This window comes from Martes martes, assembly GCF_963455335.1.
Source record: "Martes martes genome assembly, chromosome: 14".
Taxonomy (NCBI): Eukaryota; Metazoa; Chordata; class Mammalia; order Carnivora; family Mustelidae; genus Martes; species Martes martes.
In genome coordinates, this window is record NC_137902.1 from 39,455,436 (window position 1) to 39,475,601 (window position 20,166).

General features: G+C 40.6%; 1 protein-coding gene across 4 annotated transcripts in view; it reads right to left on the minus strand.

The window, feature by feature from the left end:
- WASHC2A (WASH complex subunit 2A) overlaps window positions 1-20,166 on the minus strand; it is a 53,899-nt gene that overhangs the window by 24,177 nt on the left and 9,556 nt on the right. For 2 of the 4 annotated variants that reach the window (XM_080822871.1, XM_080822873.1), the window contains exons 6-19: window positions 17,970-18,063; window positions 17,129-17,187; window positions 15,674-15,721; window positions 13,634-13,744; window positions 13,010-13,097; window positions 12,408-12,467; window positions 11,554-11,672; window positions 11,058-11,115; window positions 9,842-9,901; window positions 9,263-9,454; window positions 6,992-7,119; window positions 5,459-5,545; window positions 2,359-2,460; window positions 534-662 (exon numbers count right to left, since the gene is read on the minus strand). In XM_080822871.1, coding sequence (XP_080678997.1) covers window positions 534-662; window positions 2,359-2,460; window positions 5,459-5,545; window positions 6,992-7,119; window positions 9,263-9,454; window positions 9,842-9,901; window positions 11,058-11,115; window positions 11,554-11,672; window positions 12,408-12,467; window positions 13,010-13,097; window positions 13,634-13,744; window positions 15,674-15,721; window positions 17,129-17,187; window positions 17,970-18,063 — 1,335 coding nt within the window. Of the gene's footprint in view, window positions 1-533; window positions 663-2,358; window positions 2,461-5,458; window positions 5,546-6,991; window positions 7,120-9,262; window positions 9,455-9,841; window positions 9,902-11,057; window positions 11,116-11,553; window positions 11,673-12,407; window positions 12,480-13,009; window positions 13,098-13,633; window positions 13,745-15,673; window positions 15,722-17,128; window positions 17,188-17,969; window positions 18,064-20,166 lie in introns of all 4 variants that reach the window. The other 2 variants (XM_080822870.1, XM_080822872.1) reach the window with 1 other exon arrangement.

Consider the following 20,166-nt stretch of genomic DNA (forward strand, 5'->3'; position numbering starts at 1 on the left):
AAAACAATTATTTTAATACAAAAAGATTTTTAACGCTCAGGGTCTGTAATGTCATTATATTTAAGGTCTTTTTCTATACAATTAAATCAGGAACTAAACCATATTCACTATTAGCTCTGCTAATCTATACGAAGACAGCAAATAAAAATACCGTCAGGCCTCACAAAAAAGGAGTTAAACTTGCAGAGGATATTCCTACCATGTCTCGCTACAGTTCTTGATTAATGAAACATAATAACCATTTAACAATATAAAATAGTCCTAACTCATCTGAATTGGCATATATTATAATTTAAGATGTATACTTCTTTTATTCTCAACTGTTCTCTGAAAACATTAATTTTTACATTAATATACTATACTAAATATCCTTCTTCCGGAAAAAAATGAGACAGTTTTATGAACAAAATCTTTGGTGACTAAACTTCATTGGATACAAAACAGGTAGGAAAAAAAAATGTTTAGGATAGCTGTAACTCTTAAATCCCATCAAACAACCTCTTGCTCTTCTCCAGGAGAAACTTTCCACCCACCTCCTCATCACTGCTGAACAAAGCAGATGCTTTCTTTCTGGAGGGCTCAGATGGTTTTGCTTTTTCTTGGCTCTGAGTTAGAAGAGATGATGACTGCTTCTTAGCAGCTGTTGCCGCAAAAAGATTATCCTAGAAAAACAAATGGCAGAAGAGTATGGTAACTTTATAGACATAAAGCAAAAAATAAGACAATCTTCCGTGTCAAACTGTTGAAGAATAAGTCTCTGGTCAAGTACAGAATACATATAATCACAAAATGCCAGTAAATCCCACTTTTCTCCTACAGATGACCCTAAAACAACAGTCTATAATCTTCTTTAACTGTATTCTCCAACCACAGAAGGGAACAGACCATATGGAACTCAAAGGCAAAACACTTGGGAGGGAGCAGGAGGAGGCCAAGGTCACAGAGATAGGAGGAAACCTGGCCCCACTCAGGCCGGCTATGAGTGGGCCCTCTATGCTCATCAGTGAGAGCAGCCCAGCCCGTGTGACAGGCAGCAACTTGCACACCTTTCTATGACTTAGAAACCAGAGCAATGAATTATAGAGAGAAACTGGGAGCTTTCTCCACTCTCTCATCTACAAAAGACACATACCTGGGACATTGGGAAGGAATGACTTGTGTTTTCTGGTTAATTTTAGAGAGACGATACAAACATAAGAAACAGTTTACCAAATAAAATCACTGGCCTACTAAAGATCTGATTCTCAGGTTCAATGGCATTTACCGATTTTGGTACAGTCAAGCATTCCAAAAGTATCTATTATTTTCATTAAGGTAATAGAAACAAAATCATCAGAGTGCCTGAGCCCGAGTTAGACAAAAAAAATACTCAATATACAATATACCACAGCAGATGAATAGTCCTAAAACGTAAAGATTTGATAAAGGGAAGCTTGAAGCAAAGTGTGGGAAGGTAGGAAGGCCAAATGAACTGCTATCCGACAGAGAGTCTAATGACAACAGTGAACACTTCCCATGCACTTACTTTGTGCCAGGCACAGTGCCAAGAGCTTTACATGAGCTGTTTCAGCTGCCACAATGACTCCACATACTATTAAGCCATATAAGATTTGGGAAGTTTAAGTTACTTGCCCAAGGTCCCCGATTTGCAGGTGAATGCAGGGGTCTGGTGCCAAAGCCCATGAGCTTGACCACTGCACAGTACTGCATAAGAAAGAAGGTTTGAGTCGTCTTCCCTCTTATTTACTTTCCCCACTTTGCTCTCTCATCCAGGGTAGGAAAGAAAAACAAGGTGAGGACATAGCTGTCTTCTATTTGCGCTTTCTTCAAGACATTCTCATAGGTCATTGGGTATAATAAAGACATCCTCTGAAAAGTATTTTCTTAAAGACAGATTTTTAAAATGAAATCTACAAAGCCTTCCGTTAAGAGCTGGGTCAAGAATCTAACGTCCATAGGGCACCCAGGTGGCTCAGTTGGTTAAGTGTCTGCCTTCAGGTCAGGTCATGACCCCCGGAGTCCTGGGATCCAGCCCCACAGCAGGATCTCTGTTCAGCAGGGAGCCTGCCTCTCCCTCTCCTTCTGCCTGCTGCTCCCCCTGCTTGTGGGCTCTCTCAAATAAATAAATAAAATCTTTAAAAAATTAATAATCTAATGTCCTGCCCACTGTACAGCTCGGAGTCAAGGAAGAAGGCAGAGACAAAAACTAAAATATTTTTGTTATATAAGCCTCAGATTGTTTCACTGCCTCTCATCACCTTGTTCTACTGGATGAGCCTCCGACTATAAAGCTACATCAGCAATGGTTTTCTACTCATCAAAAACTTATTTATCTTGCATTGCAGTAATACCGTTTACCTCTTCATCTTCATCATCAAAAAGCGAGACTGACGTGGGGAGTTTGCTAGGCTGGAGAGACGCATCTTTTGACTTACTCACATTTTGAGAAGAAAACAAATCCTGTTGGACCAAGATTAGAGTTCCTGGTTAACAAGACAGATCAGCTTTTAAAGTATCAGTTAAATATAAAACACTGAAGACTATGGCATGATGGCTGCGTGAACCTATGTCTCTCTGTGAGAGGGAAGCTGGCTGAGAAGACGCGTCAGTTTGTACTGGCGGGTGCAGCACGAACGTCGGTGTGTGAGAAGGAAGAGGCCCACATGGAACTCCAGGTGGCCTCACTGGAACTCTGGGGTTTCTGAACTCCCACATGGCCAACATTTCCCAACTGATCTATTATCCTGCTAAAAAAGTAACAATGACTTCCTTTTTTTGCCCAGGGAATTGGAGCAATTAAACAGATTCAATAACGGAAGTAGAGGCTAGATTACCAAATTACTGCATATATGACTTTGTTATATTTACTAACACTCTCCTCTCCCCTTATAAAAGTATGATACTATTTCTTCCAAATATATACAAATCCGTATTTCATTTTAAAATGTTTGGTATTCTACTTGAATTATAGATAACAGATGCTGCAAAACATCTACTAGACTCTGAAGAAACTTCATGTGGTAAGTGTCAGCCTATGATGCAAATTGAGCTGCATGAACTAGAAACATAAAAATAGGATACCTGTTCCCTTAGGACAGAAACATTAACAGCCAAGAGCCAGACAATTAAATAGGACGAGAACACAGTTTCTGAGAGCTCTCTGGGTATTTCTTTTTATTATGGCATCAATGCCTCCTCTCAAACACAGACCTGATGAATTCATTAACTGAGAAGAACTCTTCTCAGCCCAGTGGATTCACCTGGACCCCATGGAGTCCCACGGGTCTGTTCAGGTAAAGAGGCCACATGGGGGGAGCGACAGCCTCTCCTGCATTTTACACACTGGCAAGATTTCACTTACAGAAAGATTTCTTTGTCTCACTTTTCCTTGCCTAAGTACCTCAACAGCATCCAGTATTAACAATCTATGACAATGCACATGGGACAAAGCCTTCAGTGGTGGTTGTGAAACCCGTCTGCAAATTCTTATACACTCCTATCACCAACTAGTAGAGTCCGCATCGCCCCGCCTGGAATCTCGGCGGGCCTCTGTGACTATCTCGACCACGCTGACCCCCAAGGCCAGGTTACAAAGAGCAATATAGCCTCTGCACTGCTCTCTGGGCAATCTCACTTTGCAGCCCTGTGCTACCACTTAAGAACCCACCTTCCCTGCAGCTGCCACGCCAGGAGACCACAGAAAGATGGAGAAGGGTGCCCCCAGAGCCCCAGCTGTCTGAGTCTTTCTGCCCAGCTACCGGACACAGGAGTGAGAAGATTCTCAGCCCAGCCACCTTCAGACCAGAACCACACGAGAGACCCTAACTGACAAGTGCCTGGCTGAACCCAGTCCGGTTCTAGAACCACAGGAGATAATAAAACTTACTGGTGTTTGATACCACTAAGTTTGGGAATGACTTATTCCACAGTTAATAAGGAACTGGAACACATTTTAAGTCACTGAAATTGCTCACATTTGGTTTTTTCATGTAGTCAACAACTCTTAAATTGGCTCAGCAAAGGCCAAGCACTAGCCTAAGTGTTAGAGGTATAGGAGGAGACAAAAAGGCCTGCCCTCATGGAGCTTATTCTAGTTGGGACTGAGGTAATGAACAAGTACACATGAAATGTCACATAGCAACACATATCGTGGGGAACAACAGAGCAGAAGAGAAGGCAAGGAGTGCGGTGTGGCGAGTGCTGGCAGGCTTGCAATCATGCAAAGGATTGTCAGAGGAGGCCTCAAAAAACAAAACAAAACAAACAAACAAAAAAAACTGTAAGAAGGAAGGAAGCAAGGTATCCAGATTCTGGGACAAACACTCCCAGAGGGCAGGAGTCAGTGCAGGTGTGCTTGAGGATGAGGAAGCCGGGAGCGTGGGATGAGACTAGAGTGCGAGGCCCCACCATGCTGTGCTCATGTGTCAGGAGTTTGGCTTAACTGGAGTTTGGTTAGTTCCTATCTTCTGTACACTGGCCGTCAATGAAATATAAGCCTCACAGGTTTTATTTACATCAATGGCAATCAGTCCACTTCCAAAGAGTTGTACGTCCATCCTGGCTGTTAGTGCAAAGTAACCACAAAAGCTTAATCCAGAGTTCACAGTTTATTGACATTACATGTAAATTTCTGCCATGTCCATACATTTTTCTGTAAAGGAGATTTACGACGCCCATTACATTTTCAGACAGGTCTCTGATCCCCTAAAATAACCACAAAAGCTTAATCCAGAGTTCACAATTTATTGACATTACATGTAAATTTCTGCCATGTCCATGTATTTTTCTATAAAGGGGATTTACGATGCCCATTACATTTTCAGACAGGTCTCTGATCCCCTGAGCCCCATACTGGGTGTAAAGATTACTAAATAAATAAATAGGGGCGCCTGGGTGGCTCAGTCCATTAAGCATCTGACTCTTGATTGAGGCATGAAATCAAATCTAAAAGGACCTAGGCCTGTGAGAGACACTTGTGAGAGGGTTGCTGTTCCACTGGAAAGATGCTTCCAGATGGGAACCTTCAAGAACCGAGGCTGTCTGCAAACACTGCCAGCCCACAAACCATTACTGGTCACAAGATAAAAGGCTATGCCAGAATACATACCATGAGGCACTAAGCCCGTTATTCAATGAGACTACTGAGAAAGGAAACAGCATGTTGATTTCTGCTCTGGTAAAGGCACCTCACCGCACCGCGGATCAACAAAGAGCCTGAGATTTGAGCATCCTCAAGAGAGTATTTTTCTCCCAGGAGATGCACTGGATTCAAACTCAACAGTAAAAAGTATTACTACACATACTGCTTTCTAAACACCATGTGTTCTCAAAACATGAATTTCAAAAAAAAGAAGTATTTAATAAAAGATCTTGTACCTCTACTAAAAAACCCTAATTTAGAAATATTTTGTCATATACAAAGACTAGTTCCCTAGAACTAAGAACGAGAATTCCTTACCTCAGAGTCCTCTTCATCTGAAAATAAGCCTTTTTGAGTCTTTGTTTCTGGCAAGAGCTTGGGATTTTTGCTGGAAGGAAGGGTAACCTTGGGGGGCAGAAAAAACCAAAAACCTAAAGGTTAACAACAAACAAGATAAAGAGAAATAAGGGTTTATTCAAACACTCATTTGGAATACAGACTGGGTCTCTGCTCGGGTAAGGCACCAGGCCATGTGCCAGGGGAAGAAGATGCAGACCTTAAACATGTACGAAGAACTAATGCAAAAGAAGAATCATGAGAATTTAAAAATCGATTTAAGTTAGGAAAGAAGAAAAAAATAGTTCCTCAATAAACTAAATTTCTCAGGACAAAGCCTAAACACAGGAGATGGTACAAGGGAGGACACGCCAGGCAGAGGGAACTGCAGGAGAAGAGAAAACTTAAGCCAGAGGGTACATCTGGTGGATCCGGGTATTCAGTATCCAAATGGGTCATGTATAGTTGGAGCCAGCAGAGAAAGGCAAATTACCCCTAGAAGCCTGCCAGGAACTGAATGCTAAGGCACAGGTGGTCAGCAGTGGGAAGGTCTGGGTTTCATAGAAAGGACACACAAGAGGTGCTTTAGAAAGAGGATGATCAGGGCACCTGGCTGGCTCGATTGGAAGAACATGCAATGTTCTTGATCAATGTTCATGATCTCAAGGTCATGAGTTCGAACCCCATACTGGGTGAAAAGATTACTAAATAAATAAATAGGGGCGCCTGGGTGGCTCAGTCCATTAAGCATCCAACTCTTGATTGAGGCTCAGGTCATGATCTCAGGGTCCTGGGATCAATTCCTGTGCCAGGCTCCATGCCTAGGAGGAGTCTGCTTGAGATTGTCTCTCCCCATCTCCCTCTGCCCTACCCCCTCATGCACATGTGTGCAGAGGCTCTCTCTGTAAAATAAATAATCATTAAACAAACAAACAAACAAACTTAAAATAGAAAGAAAGAAAGAGGACGGATCAAGCTATGTAGGATACCAAGGAAAGGGACAACAGCCAGAAGAGCTTAAAGGCTGATGGGGATGCATCCTGCTAGCCAAACACAGGTTCATTTAAAACAAACAAACAAAAACAGTGATGCTAATGGTTTGTAACAGGTTGAAGAGAGAATCCATAATCCTATAGTGACAACTTAAAAATCAGGAAAGAAAGAGGAAAGAATGTTCTTCAGTTCTGTTTGGAAAAATGTCAGCTAATACAGAAGAAATGAGAGAACTGGAAAAACATTCTTTTGTAACCCTTAACATGATAACTGGTTCAGGAACAGATCATCCATGGAGGTAAAACCCACTGAGCAAGGCAAAATCCAAACAATTCTAAAATCTAGGTGGTAGGTATTCGGATGTCAGTGCTCAGCGTTCTTTCACCTTGCGGTATGATTCAAGTCCTTCACCATACACCTGAAAGGAAATACCACTTCCCTCTGGGTTCCAGACAGACTCATAAGATGCCTCAAATCAACACTTAACAAGGTTTCACTATGTTAAGTTTCCTTCCTGCTCACCTTTTTCTCTGCCCTTGCTTTATTTTCCTCTGTCCGAGTCACAGTGGCTTCTGGCAAAGCAGCTGCTTTTTCTTGGAACAGATCTCCTTCCTCATCATCAAAGATATTGGCGGTGGATGTGACTTTGTCTTTAAAACAGATACCACAGCAGAAAATTACACTAAAATCAAAACTCCCACCACTAAATTCACAGATTAAAAATTCTTCCCTCCCAAGGAGTAAACAGAAGAATATTATTTTTTGATTGGTTATGAAACAGTATTAAGTTGGAATTTTTCAAAGTACACAAGAGCAGCTCAAATGAAATACAGGACCAGTGGTTTAACCACCTGGCTCACACACTCATCCAAGCAGCGGAGTCCTACGCTTAGACTAGCTTGGACTGCCATTAAAGGTAAACAGAGACCTAAAGAAAGATAGATCATTTAAGAAGCAACCACCTTAGGAACCTGAGAAGTAAGGGTTGGGTCTTCCTTTTAAAAAGTGGAACTACTGGACACCTGGGTGGCTCAGTTGGTTAAGCAACTGCCTTTGGCTCAAGTCATGATCCTGGAGTCCAGGGATCGAGTCCCACTTTGGGGGCAGGGGGGAGGGCAGTCCATGCTCAGTGGGGGATCTGCTTCTCCCTCTGGCCCTCCCCCCCACGCTCTCTCTCTCTCAAATAAATAAGCAAAATCTTTAAATATATAAAAAATCAAACTACTGGGGCGCATGGCTGGCTCAGTCAGCAGAGCATGTGATTCCTGATCTCAGGGTTGTGAGTTCAAGCCCCATGTTGGGGGTACAGATTACTTAAAAATAAAATCCTTTTTAAACAGTAATAAATAAATAAATAAATATTAAAAGCCAAACTACAAAGACACACAAAAACAAATACTGAAATCTCCCACATAACTCCACCTGCCCACCCAAACAAAACCACCATCAGGAATAGTTTATATACACATACCTAATTCCTCCAAAGGATACACTGATATACTCATTTCAGTGACTCACAAATAAACCTACAAATGATAACATAACTCTAATATTTCTTATGATTTATGTTTTTCACTTAACATACCTACAGAATCTTTCTCATGTCAACATACATAGACTTCATCTTTTGTAACACTTCACCAAATCCCACTGAACAAGAGACCACTGTCGACTCTATGGGTAAGAACCAGGGCAGTCTCCAGCCTTTCACTACCAAGAGCACTCTTGTATGGAACGAGGTATGTGTCACTGCAATGAGGACACTGACTTGCAGCAGCTGTCAACTTCTCTGTAATTTTAAATCACTTCTCAACAATCCCCACTTGGCGAGAGTCCTTCCAGGCCAAGAGAGGCACCACGACCTTTATTCACTGACATTTTAGTCGGCCTAGATCTGAGTGTTTTATGCATCTGTTTGCACACTTTCTAAAATAACTAGGTGATCATTTCTCTCAGGTTTCTGTTTCTATCCTTACTTCTCACGCTCACCACTGGAAAAGGAGCTAAGCCCAGAGAATGTGTTTCCCACTGAATCCTGGTTCACCTTGTCTTCAAAATAACAGTCTTCTTCTCATGTTGCTGGAAACTGTACACCTAGTAGCATCCTTTTTTTCTGGAAAAACACTTGGTGTTTCCCACCACGGAGGCTGTCAGAAATGCAGAAATCACAGGCCTCACCCCAAACCTGCTGAATCTGAATGTGAATCTGCATTCTGACGAGAGTCCCAGAAGACTCATCTGCACAGAAGCAACTGATTTAAGAAGAGCATATTAAGCATATTAAGAAGAGCATATTTTGTGACCATATGGGCTTGAATTTGAGGAGAGAAGAAAGGAGAGTGCCAAAGTGGCCAAGGGGCTGAAAACCCTGCCATATAAGAAAGGCTAAGGTTAGGTGGGCTTCCTGGCACAGGGATGAGAAGCGGGGAACTGAACAGCTAACACGTGGCATTCTGCTCGTATCATTTACTACGTGCTGCCAGAAGAAAGCATCATTAAAACTTCCTCTATAACTCCAAGGGCCACAACCAGAAATCTTCAGAAGGTACTACAGGGGAACAGATTTTAGCTCTCCATAGGGCAGATAAACCTAGTAATTATTTTCCAAAGCAGAAAAGATTGTTCGGAAAACAGAGACCCCTAAGGCACCATGACTAAGGAAGGCGAGATAACACTCTATGGCAGGAACGCTTGAGGAGGGACCCTGTTACTGGAAGACACAGAGAACTTGACAAGCTTTGTCAACATTCTCTCCCTGGCTCAATTCCCAGAAAAAGATGCTGGAAGAGGTACCTGTTTTGGAAGGTTTGCTGCAGGATGCCGTAAAAAAGTCATCGTCGTCATCATCATCATCAAAGAGGCCAGCTGGGGCAGGAGGGTACGGGCTTTTCCCTGGAGTGGGCTGCTCAGGCTTCTGGGGCTCCTTGGCCTTCTGGGGCTCCTTCAGAGATGGAACAGAGGTGGCACCAAACACATCAGTGTCCCCTGTGGGTGGAGGGACAGGACAGCCACAGCAGTGAGCCAGTGTGGGTGGGTCTCTGGATTTTACAGGGGGAAAAAAAGACCACCCACCAAGAACAATCAGTTTCCGCTCATCCACAAAACACTTTAACAGGACCCAACAAACCCCATTCTTTACTGCTACAGAACATCCCATGACGCCAATCACCTGGTCACTAAAACAAAAGGAAGTCCAAGGCCATTGCCTTCTGAAAGAATATGAGCTAACACCAATGAATGAGCTCTTCCTGCAGGCTATCCGTTGCCCTCTGAAGCTCCTCCTACTCTCCAGATGGCACTTGGATGACAATTTAAAAAATGACAAAACAGTACTTAGCTGGTTTTTCAAAAACAAACCCTAGGTCATGATACCTAAAAATACAGAAACAGCTCCTGCTGGGATTTTCTTTCCAGGTTTGGAGGACGAAGACGCTAAAAATGAGAAAGAAAAAAATTACCACTTCAGGAAAGATGACTTTTCTTGTTAAAGGCACCTTACTGAAATATGTACAACACAATACAGAGCTAATGGGAGACCTTTGGAAACTAATTTTTCCTAAAAGAGCCATTTTAAAACTCTTTAGCTTTAGTTCACTTTTCTCTCAACCCCAGTACTTTTTTCTTGGTACTAATAAAATCCAAGCTTTGATTCCCAGGGATGATCACTCTGAGTCTGGTCAAACAATAGCACTGGGTGGGCTGAGGGGCCAAGGAAGGGGAAAGGCCCAAAGGGAAGGCAGAGGCAGAGCAAACAGGCCTCCTTAACAGTTTTGGCTCTGTGCATTCCAACTGGAGAACAAACAAGTCGAAGAGAATAGCAAAAATTGTGAAATATCAACAACAACAAAAAAATGAAGACAATAACAATAAGAAGGGGAAACCAGCATCCACTGATGCCAAAAAGTAGAGAGTAGGAACGGCAGGACATCAAACCAACAGCATCACAGCAAGTCCAAAATCTGATGGCTGGTGACCCAAGGAGACCATTTGCTTCAATTAATTAATTCCCAAATCCCAAGAACTACCACATATGGAATGAATAAAATTTGTCAAGTTTTTTCTTTTTCATGTGTGCTCCACAGACGATTCTGATGAACACCGGACAATGGAATTACTGACCTCCAATTTATATGCAGAATTCTAGAAATGCTTCTTTGAATTAAACATGATTAAATTAAAATATCATCAACACTACAGAGTACTTTTCCAGTTGATTTTTTATGACTTCTCTATTAAGAAAGAGATAAAGGAGGGCATGTGATATAATGAATACTGGGTATTATAGAAGACTGACAAATCACAGGCCTGTACCTCTAAAATCAAGAATACACTCTATGTTAATTGGATTTAAATTTTAAAAATGTTAAAATACACAAAATTTTAAAAAGAGACAAAACTATGATGTGGGTTTACAAGACAGGAATTAGAGAAAATCAGAAGCTCTTAACTAGACCAAGGCTATAAAACAGCTTCCTGCCTAACGAGCTGAAGCTTGGGGAACAACTGTAGGGGTTCCTCCTCCTACTGAGAAATTAAGTTCCAGAATTCTGTTCACGAATAAGAAGAGCCAGCCTCAACACAAGCTTACCTGCATTAACAGAGGTTTGAGCTTCCCGATCCTGAGGGGCTTCTGTGAAGAGGTCGCTCTGCTTGCATGAAAGTACGGGACATGAAATTTAAAAAAAAAAAAAAAAAAGGAAAATGCAGCTGCATTTGAGGATTTCTAAAGAAAAGTACCTTGTAAAGTTTAAAGATATGTATCTACTGCTCTGCCAGAATTTAGTTTCAAAGTTAAAACTACAGCAAAATCAGAGTCTTAAAGAGTTTAGGTCTATCCAGGAATTAAATATAATGGAAGAAAATAACAGATAAGAAATAACCATGTGATCGAGTATTCACTATGAACGCTCTCACAACCTCTTTCCACCTAACAAAGGGCATCAGGATACAGTATTTTCTCACTTTGTGATCCTTAGTTCAAAATATGAGAAAGTACAATTTGCAACTAAGAAGCCGTTTCTTCCCTACTGATTGTGAACCCATGACACAAGGAGGGGGAGCTTCACTGATTACCAAGGACTCACCTCGTCATCCTCATCATCAAAAAGTCCTTTCCCTCCACTGAACAGGCCACCTCGGGAGCCAAATGGGGAGAAGTCTTCATCAGTCAGCTTGGGGGGTCCGAATAAGTTGTCCTCTTCATCTAACAAGCAGAAAGGGAAATGTTTTGAGGGGGGAGAGTTAAAAGATGGGTTTGGAACTCAAATTTCCAGGGTTAGTCTTTACAACACCTCCGAGACTGGCGTGGAGTGTAACTAACCATACGTGACAGCAGTCCGAGGAATTTCAAACAAAATTCATTCAACAGTCCAATGAATCCCTTAAAAGGCTCTCTGGGTTCCTACCCTTAACTCTGTACATGTCTGAAGCAAGATGAATTCCACAGGCAACCCTTTTCACCTAGATTTGTTTCTCTGGAAGCAAGTAGCTGGTTCAATTGCCTTGAAGACCTACCCCACCAAGAATTTGGGAGGAGGGCAGACTGAACAAAGATCTGTAGACTGACACAGTCACAAGGAGGAATGTAGTGGATGTTATTGTTAAATATGAAAGGCTCTGATATATTCTTTATTGAAAATAAATGCTAAAAAAAAAAAAAGAAAACAAATGCTAGGGATCCCTGGTTTCTCTACCTCCAGAGAATTCTAGAAAGACGCTGATGATGCTATAAAACTTAGTAATTCAAATCTTTACATCATTCTGACACCACACACAAATCTCCTCCCAGGACCCCAAAGCACACTTTTAAATGGTTTAGAAATGAGAAGAGAGACAGACCCCATTTGTCGGCATTTAAAGCGGAATTCTATGAGTTACAAAAGTGATATTCCTGAATCAGGAGCCCCCTAATGTAACAGAACTGAGGGGAAAGGCTTACCATCTGAGGGGGTTTTCCTCTCCTTCTTCTCCTTCAATGTCTTCCGAGGTTTTGCTTCTCCTGGAGACAAGGCTTGAAGAGTATTTCACAGTTTTAAGCATACACAGTCTACCCTTAGTATTTATAGACTGACTTTTTACACTTATTTCTGTCAGCCTTGGGGCTCCGAAGCTAAGAGCAGGACGTTCAATTTTGTGTCTCAGCTCTACCTTAGAACTACAGTCAGTACCCTCTACCTGAAAGAATTGTTCTGACATCATTCCATCCTGTCCAGTCACTAGAATATATGAGATAGTACATTCGTGTTTAGTCAAATATAGGAGTAAATATTAAGTGAGAGATCCCTAATCTGGAGCCTGTGATAAATAATTAGGGCATCTATTAATCCTCTGAAACTCCATATAAAATATTACACCCATGTGTATATGTGCATTGTTCTTGGGGGTTCCACAATGTTCAATTATCAAAGAGTCTATAAACCAAAAAAAAGAATAAGCCTCTCATGCCTCAATAAAATTAAACAGGGAAATATGCTCTCAGTGAAGCCCAGCAGAGGGTTCTGCACTCCCTCCCCGACCCGTCAACTCCTCTCAGTGACGTACCTGTTCGCTCCTCTTCCACCTGGCCTGTAGCCTCCCCTTTGATTCGAGCTGCCAACTCATCAGCAAACGATGTAGGTCTACTTTTTTTCTACAGGCAGAGAAGATCAAAAGTATCACCTTTTTTGGTAACACACAAACTACTATAGTTTCTTTTGATACCTAACAAAATTATGTAAACAAAGGCAAAGGAATTGAACTGATTAAAAATTTAACCAAATGAATATAAGCATATGTACCCTATCCAGATCACTTGAGAAACAGAACTCCCTTCACAGGGAAATGGTCCTTATTTGCTTATTTTATTTCAATATTTCACTTTAACCCTGGAAGAATCAGATAAGAAAGCTTCCATGAGGAACTGAGGGTGGGAAAAGGAGAGGAGGAGTAGGGTTTTAAAACTCTAGAACTGAATAGACTTGAACGATCTGACTTGTAAAACTGTAACAACTGGAAGAGAAAGTGATCTTTCTAAGGCCAACTAGTGATGCTCAACCATTACTTTCAAAAGTGTAAATGTACAAAATATAATGCAAAATGAGACAGTTATGAACATAAATGACAAAAGAAGTAATGAGTCCTCATTTCTAAAACCTTGTCAAGAGAGTTAACTGTAGTCTTTCTTACAGGTCTAGTATTTTCTTCAATGTCCTCAATATCTTCCTCCTCCTTCTCAGAGTCAGCGAAAATGTCACAGCCATCATCATCCTCTTCTTCATCACTCATTTGCGCAGTGTGCTAAGAGCATAAACCTCGAGATTAGAACTAGGAGATAAGGTCATCCAACTGAAAGAGATACTGCCACTTAGCCGATTGGCAAAACAGTCACAGTTTGTCAAACAAGGGGCATGATGGTGGGGATGCAGCGGAAGTCCCAAAGCAATAAATGTGCTACAACAAATAACACATAAGATGTATTTTCAGTGCAAATACTAGACAGAATAATAAACACTGAAATACGTAAAACGTCCATCACTGGAGAAATTATAACTTAAATAAGCAGAATCTCATCTTGCTAAGAATATGAATAATTAAAAGGAATCAGATGTAACAACTGCAGAGGCATCAAAGGCATCAAGTGAAAGAAATGCTGAATGAGAAACTGAGCATGATTCCGTGCCCTCCACCCAAACATCTATCTCACTTCTAGGGACACAGATACATTTGAAAAAGCAAAGAAAGCAGTTATACCCCCAATCACAACACCAGTTATCTCTGAAAGAGTCTAGGATAATGAAGATTGGAGGGCTCAAACTAAGCTTTATCTGTGAAGTTCTAATCTTTATAAAAGCAGCCACTGGTAGGTATCATTTGTATAAACTGTGTGAGGTACTAAGCTAAAAGCACTTTATAAGCTACTTTAATCCTTAGAATCCTGAGGCTTGCTGGAGCACAGAAAACCAGTCTGTCTTTAATAATAAAATAAATGGTTAGGTCAATGCTTTCAACCACTATATTGTATTATATAAAAGTCTGAAGTTATCAATCTTAATAGTAAGTTCCATAGATATAAATATCCTCTACAGACCGATTATTAAATCGCCTCTGTGAATACAACCGGGAAAATACAAGTACTAACCAAAAAGTATGAAATCCTTTACTTGGTAGTTGAAAATCTCTGTGAAAAAATATTTCCCACTTAGGAAACTGAAATGCAAATTGGGACTATCTCAATATACCACTGTACGTATATTACGGTAGCAAAAATCATCATCCCAGTGCTGATGAGATTATAGGAAACTCATTATGCATGATCTGTAATGAGACACTAATATCAAGAGCCTTTATTCTAATTCTATACCATTTCATTCCTAAGGAAATTGTTGATATAAGCGGATTTTTGTGTATGGAAATAACGTAATACAGCATTATCTCAAAAATAAAATCCTGGAAATAAACTATTTCCCATATAAATTTAGAAACTATGAAAGTATCATTATATTATTATGCTTAAAATATGGAGTTCACAAAGCAAATACAAACAATTCAGAATATAAGAAAATATTTTAATATGTTAACATAAAAGAGCAGAAAAGATATGCATATTAAGGAAAGAATACATCCTTAGAAGGTCATGCAAAAATTAAGACTGCTATGCTAACACAGTAGGATTAGATTTGCACCTTCTGAGTGTCCCTTAACCTTACTGCTGTATTATCTCAAATTTTAAAACAGGGAAGGGGATTCATGTGAAATAGTTCTGCTTGACTAACTGGGCTTTCTTTTAGAGACTCTGTTTCTCAATTTTGTTTTTCACTTCTTTGTTTTCTAAGAAAAATGAAGATAAAATATAAAGCAAAACTGAAAAAAACAAACGAACAAAAACCCCCAAGGTGATAACTTAAAAACATGAAATGCTTGAAGGAAAATTAGCTTTAAAAATAAGGAATAAATCCTTACTTTCCCTTAAGTCATTCTAAGTAATTTTTTATTTGATTTTTTATTATTTTAATTCCAATATAATTAACATACAATACTATATTAGTTTCAGGTGTACAATATAGTGATTCAACAATTCTATATGTTACTCAGTGCAATCCCCTTCACCTATTTCACCCATCCCCATCACCCAGCTCTCCTCAAAAGTAATTTCAGCATATATTTAGTATACGTGCTATGCTTCAGTTAAAATTTAAAAGCAAAGTCACTTTAGTACATGAGGCTCACCCGGTTTTGATCGTTGTCACTATGATTAGCAAAATCTTCATCTGACTCCTTTAGGGGGAAAAAAAGGCTTTGTTGTTAATACAGGATTTACTCAAAAGCACAGAAATGACTTCAGGTCTAAGTCTCTGGGGCACATCTATACTCAGTCTCTTTGTACTGCTTACTGGTCACTTGGAGTATCAAGGTGCAGATAAAGTAGGGAGTTGTTAGTAGCACCAAGAGCCATTCAGGCTAACATGTAATTTTTGTGGTTAATTTAAACATCTCTAATAATTTGCTCACACCTATCTGCACTATCATTGCTAACCTCTGAAGTTAAAGTAATATTTGCACATTTAATTAAACTATCACAACTTGGTTTGTGTGATGTTACATTTTAGACTCCACTCTTTATATTCCCTCTAACTAAGATAACTACTACATCAGGCCCAAGAGGGGGAGCATCAGTGTTTCCTACTAGCAATCAAATGCTAAAAGCAAAGGATTCAGCTAATGAGCATCAGTTACAGCAAGTTTATTTAGGAAAAGTTTATTCCTACTGTTAGGGGCTATATTTGGAGGGCCAGCAGGAGGGCAGGGGAGGCTGACTACAGAAACAGGGAAGGAGGAGAAGAGAGGAGCATACATACAATACCGTCTCCTTTTAGGAATCCACACTCATGAACTATCCTTCACACATTAGTAACAAATATTCTGTCTCAAGGAACAACCCCAGATACAACAATGGTCAAGGTCCACAGAGGCCAAGGCCCTAGAGCAGGGAGTCAGATCATGTTCGGTAGATATGAAGATACTACAGCCAGCAGCAAAATAAAAATGTAAGTGAATGCTTCAAGCATTCTTCTGGATTAGGTTTTGTAGTATAAACAAGGTTCAAATATAGACTTTTTCCCTAAAATTATTCCAAAATAGAAACTCAAAGACTGCACTATAGGCAGATTCTTCCAAAATATCTAAGCTGCCCCCCTCAAAATATATTGGTAAGAGGAGGACTTGATGGGGAGGTGGGAGGGAGGGGAATGGTAAAAAAGGGATTAAATGGAACGCCTGGGTGGCTCAGTCAGTTAAGTATCTGCCTTGGGGTCAGGTCATGATCCCCAGATCCCAGCCCCCTCACACGGCTCCCCGCTCAGCAGAGCAGTCTGCTTCTCCCTCTCCCACTGCCCTTCTCCTTCTGCTCATGCTCTGTCTCTGGCTTTCTCTCTCCAATAAATATATAAAATCTTTTTTTAAAAAGGGGGGGGTCAAAAAAGCAGTTTCCTTGCTTTTGTACACAAGACAAAAGGGAAACTCAGTCGCAAAGAAAAAAAAAACCAAAATCTCAGATTATGGCTACTATCACTATTTAAAAAATTTGTGAAAAGAGATCGCTAATTGTCAAATACTTATTTAGCCTGCTAAACGCACCCTTAGGTTCCTGCCCATAATGACCTGGAGACACCAAACAGCCCTTACCTCTTCTTCATTCTCTTCACTGTCTGCAATACTGCCACGATCACTGCCTACCGACCCCTCTGGTTAGAAGAAAGAAAAAGCGTTATCGCCAATATTCATAATAAAACATCCTTAGTTCTTTCTCAAAATCACAAAACACAACACCTGAGCATCACAGAGATTTTGATAAAAGCATCTATACACGTTAACTGGAACTAAAAGTATCTTCACTGTAGTGAGGAGTAAAACATGTACATAGTCTTAAAGGATCTCCCCATAAGGTACTTATTAACTACAAAAAAAGTTAATTACCAAGGGAAAAAACTGGCCTGCATGCTTCAAAAACGTGAAACCTATAAAAACAAAATAAAAGCTGAGAAATTTTATCAGACTAAAAGAAGACCAGAGATTTGACAACTAAATGCAGCGCGTGATCCCACACTGGAGCTTAGACCAGAGGGAAAAGAGTCTGTAAAGGACATAAGTGGGACAACTGGCAAAATCCGAAATATGACTGAGGATTAGCTAGTAGAATTATGTCAGTAAAATTTCCTGACTTTGATAATAGACCCTAGATACATTTGAGACTGTCCTTGATTTTAGAAAACACACAGAGAAATATTTTGGAGTAATAGGGCATGATGTCTGCCTCTCTCAAATAGATTCAGAAAAAAACATTATGTATATATAATCGAAAAAATCAAACAAATGTGGTGGAATGTTAACAACTGGTAAACCCGAAGGAAGGGTATAGAGGAGTTCTCTGTAATATTCTAATAACATTAAGGTAAAGACTGAAACTATTTTAAAATAAAAAGATTTAAATGTTCAAAGTAACAAAAATATTTGGCTCAAAAGATACCTTCACTAGACAGCTCTCCAAGACCTACATCTTCCTGTTCCATGAAGAGCTTTGACCCAATTAAATAAGGTAAAGGACGATCAATATATAGATCCTGTAAAGAATGAAAGATAATAGCCATGAAATATTCAGGTTGAAAAATAAGTTTCCAAGGCCTCTGGGTGGCACAGTCATTAAGCATCTGCCTTGGGCTCAGGTCATGATACTAGGGTCTTGGAATCAAGACCCGCATCAGATTCCCTGCTTGGTGGTAAGCCTGCTTCCCCCTCTCCCACTCCCCCTGCTTGTGTTCTCTCTCTTGCTGTATCTCTCTCTGTCAAATAAATAAATAAAATCTTTTTTTAAAAAATGATAAGAAAAGTAAGTTTCCCATTTGACATCCTGTTGCATCTGACTACCCCAAACAAGTTATATAATGAAAGTGAAGAATAAGAAACAGCAGGATGCAAAGTACAAAAAAAATAAAATAAAATCACTGACTTTTTAAAAAGTTAAATCTTTAGGTAAAAAATAGCCAAGAGAAGCTAAATCACATAGAATGCCCCTTCTCAAGGGCCTCATTGTACTCAAAATAGCAAAGGTATGCACAAAATTTACCAGCAGTAACCAAATAAGGGTCACAACTTCATAGTAACATGTTCAAAAGGAGGACCAAGTAAAGAAACTGAAAGCTCTGGCCAGCTCTGATGGGTCCTAGCCCTGCCTTCCTCCCCTAAAATGCAGTGCTGCTGAGCAAAAATCAACCACTCAACCAATCAATCTTGAGAATCATCAATCATCGTCCTAAATTTGCAAAGAAGCACACTGAGGAAATAACCCAGATGCTTTTATAGGACTGTGGGAGGCAGGTGGGTGTGTCCAGGTTTGGGAGTGGGAGAAGGTGGGGACCAACAGCAGATTCCTTCACACTGCACTGCAGCGAAGAGAAGGCCGGAGAGGGCACATAAAGTATGGGCTAGATGAGAGGAAAACAGACAGCCACTACGCAAGTATCTACGGTCAACAAAATGAACTAAAGGCACATGAGAACTGATGAGAACCTGCCTGGGAGAAAAAAATGACCCAAAGAAGGAAAAAGAATAATATCCCCCAGCAGCACCCACTGTATAATTTAGAAAAATGAAGTTGGCAAAATAAAACCAGATTATAAAACAACAGAATAAAATGAAGGACACAGTATATAAGAGAAAACCTGCTGGACACCCTTCCATTCCCATCTTCTAAGTCCCACCCAACACACGTGTATTAAAAATTTAAGCTCAAGAAAGCACTTCACCCCAGGAAAACCTCCCACCTCCACAGAAAAAAACTGATTTGTCCTTTGCAAAGTAGGGCATTTGGCCAACATCTCTCTTCTGTACTGGAAAGACCCTAGGGGTGCAGGAGAAAACAATTCTGATGCTTAATGCAAGAGAGAATTTGGGAAGGTTAATGTAAAGGTTAAAGACACCACAGCAACTGGGGCGCCTCGCTGGCTCAGTTGGTAGAGTGTGCAACTCTCGATCTCAAGGTCGTTAAGTCTGAGCCCCGTGCAGGGTGTGGAGATTGTATGAAAAAATAAAAACTTAAAAAACAAAAAGATAACAACAGTGCAAACAAGAAAGTACTAACTGGGCCAACCGTGACTTAGAAGGCCTTCCCATTAGAAAAGAAAGCAGTGTAGGACCTGGAACTAACAAGTGTGGCCCAGGCAATACACCTGCCCAGGGTCCACAGCTGACTGATAATCTCTACAGTGGGAAGGCAAGCTAGCAAGTGTATCAGTGCAAAAGGAATGGCCCCGACACCGTACAACACTGGAAGCTTGAACTGGAAGGAGAAGCGTGCAGCAGAACGAATGACTGGAAGAGCTTGGCTCTGTGGTATGTTTCTTTTTCTTTTCTTTCTTTTTTTTTTTTTTTAAGATTTTATTTATTTATTTGTCACAGAGAGAGAGAGACGGAGGGAGCACACAAGCAGGAGGAGCAGCAGGCAGAGGGAAAAGCAGGCTCCCCACCGAGCAAGAAGCCTGATGAGGAACTCGATCCCAGGGCCCTGGGATCATCACCTGAGCTGAAGGCAGACGCTTAACCCACTGGGCCACCCAGGCGCCCCTGTGGCATGTTTCAATTCATAACACACTTGTGTGTCACAAGGACTCTCTCTCAAAATCAATACGGCAACCTTTTGTGTTTACTTCCATGTGGCTGTGCTGCCC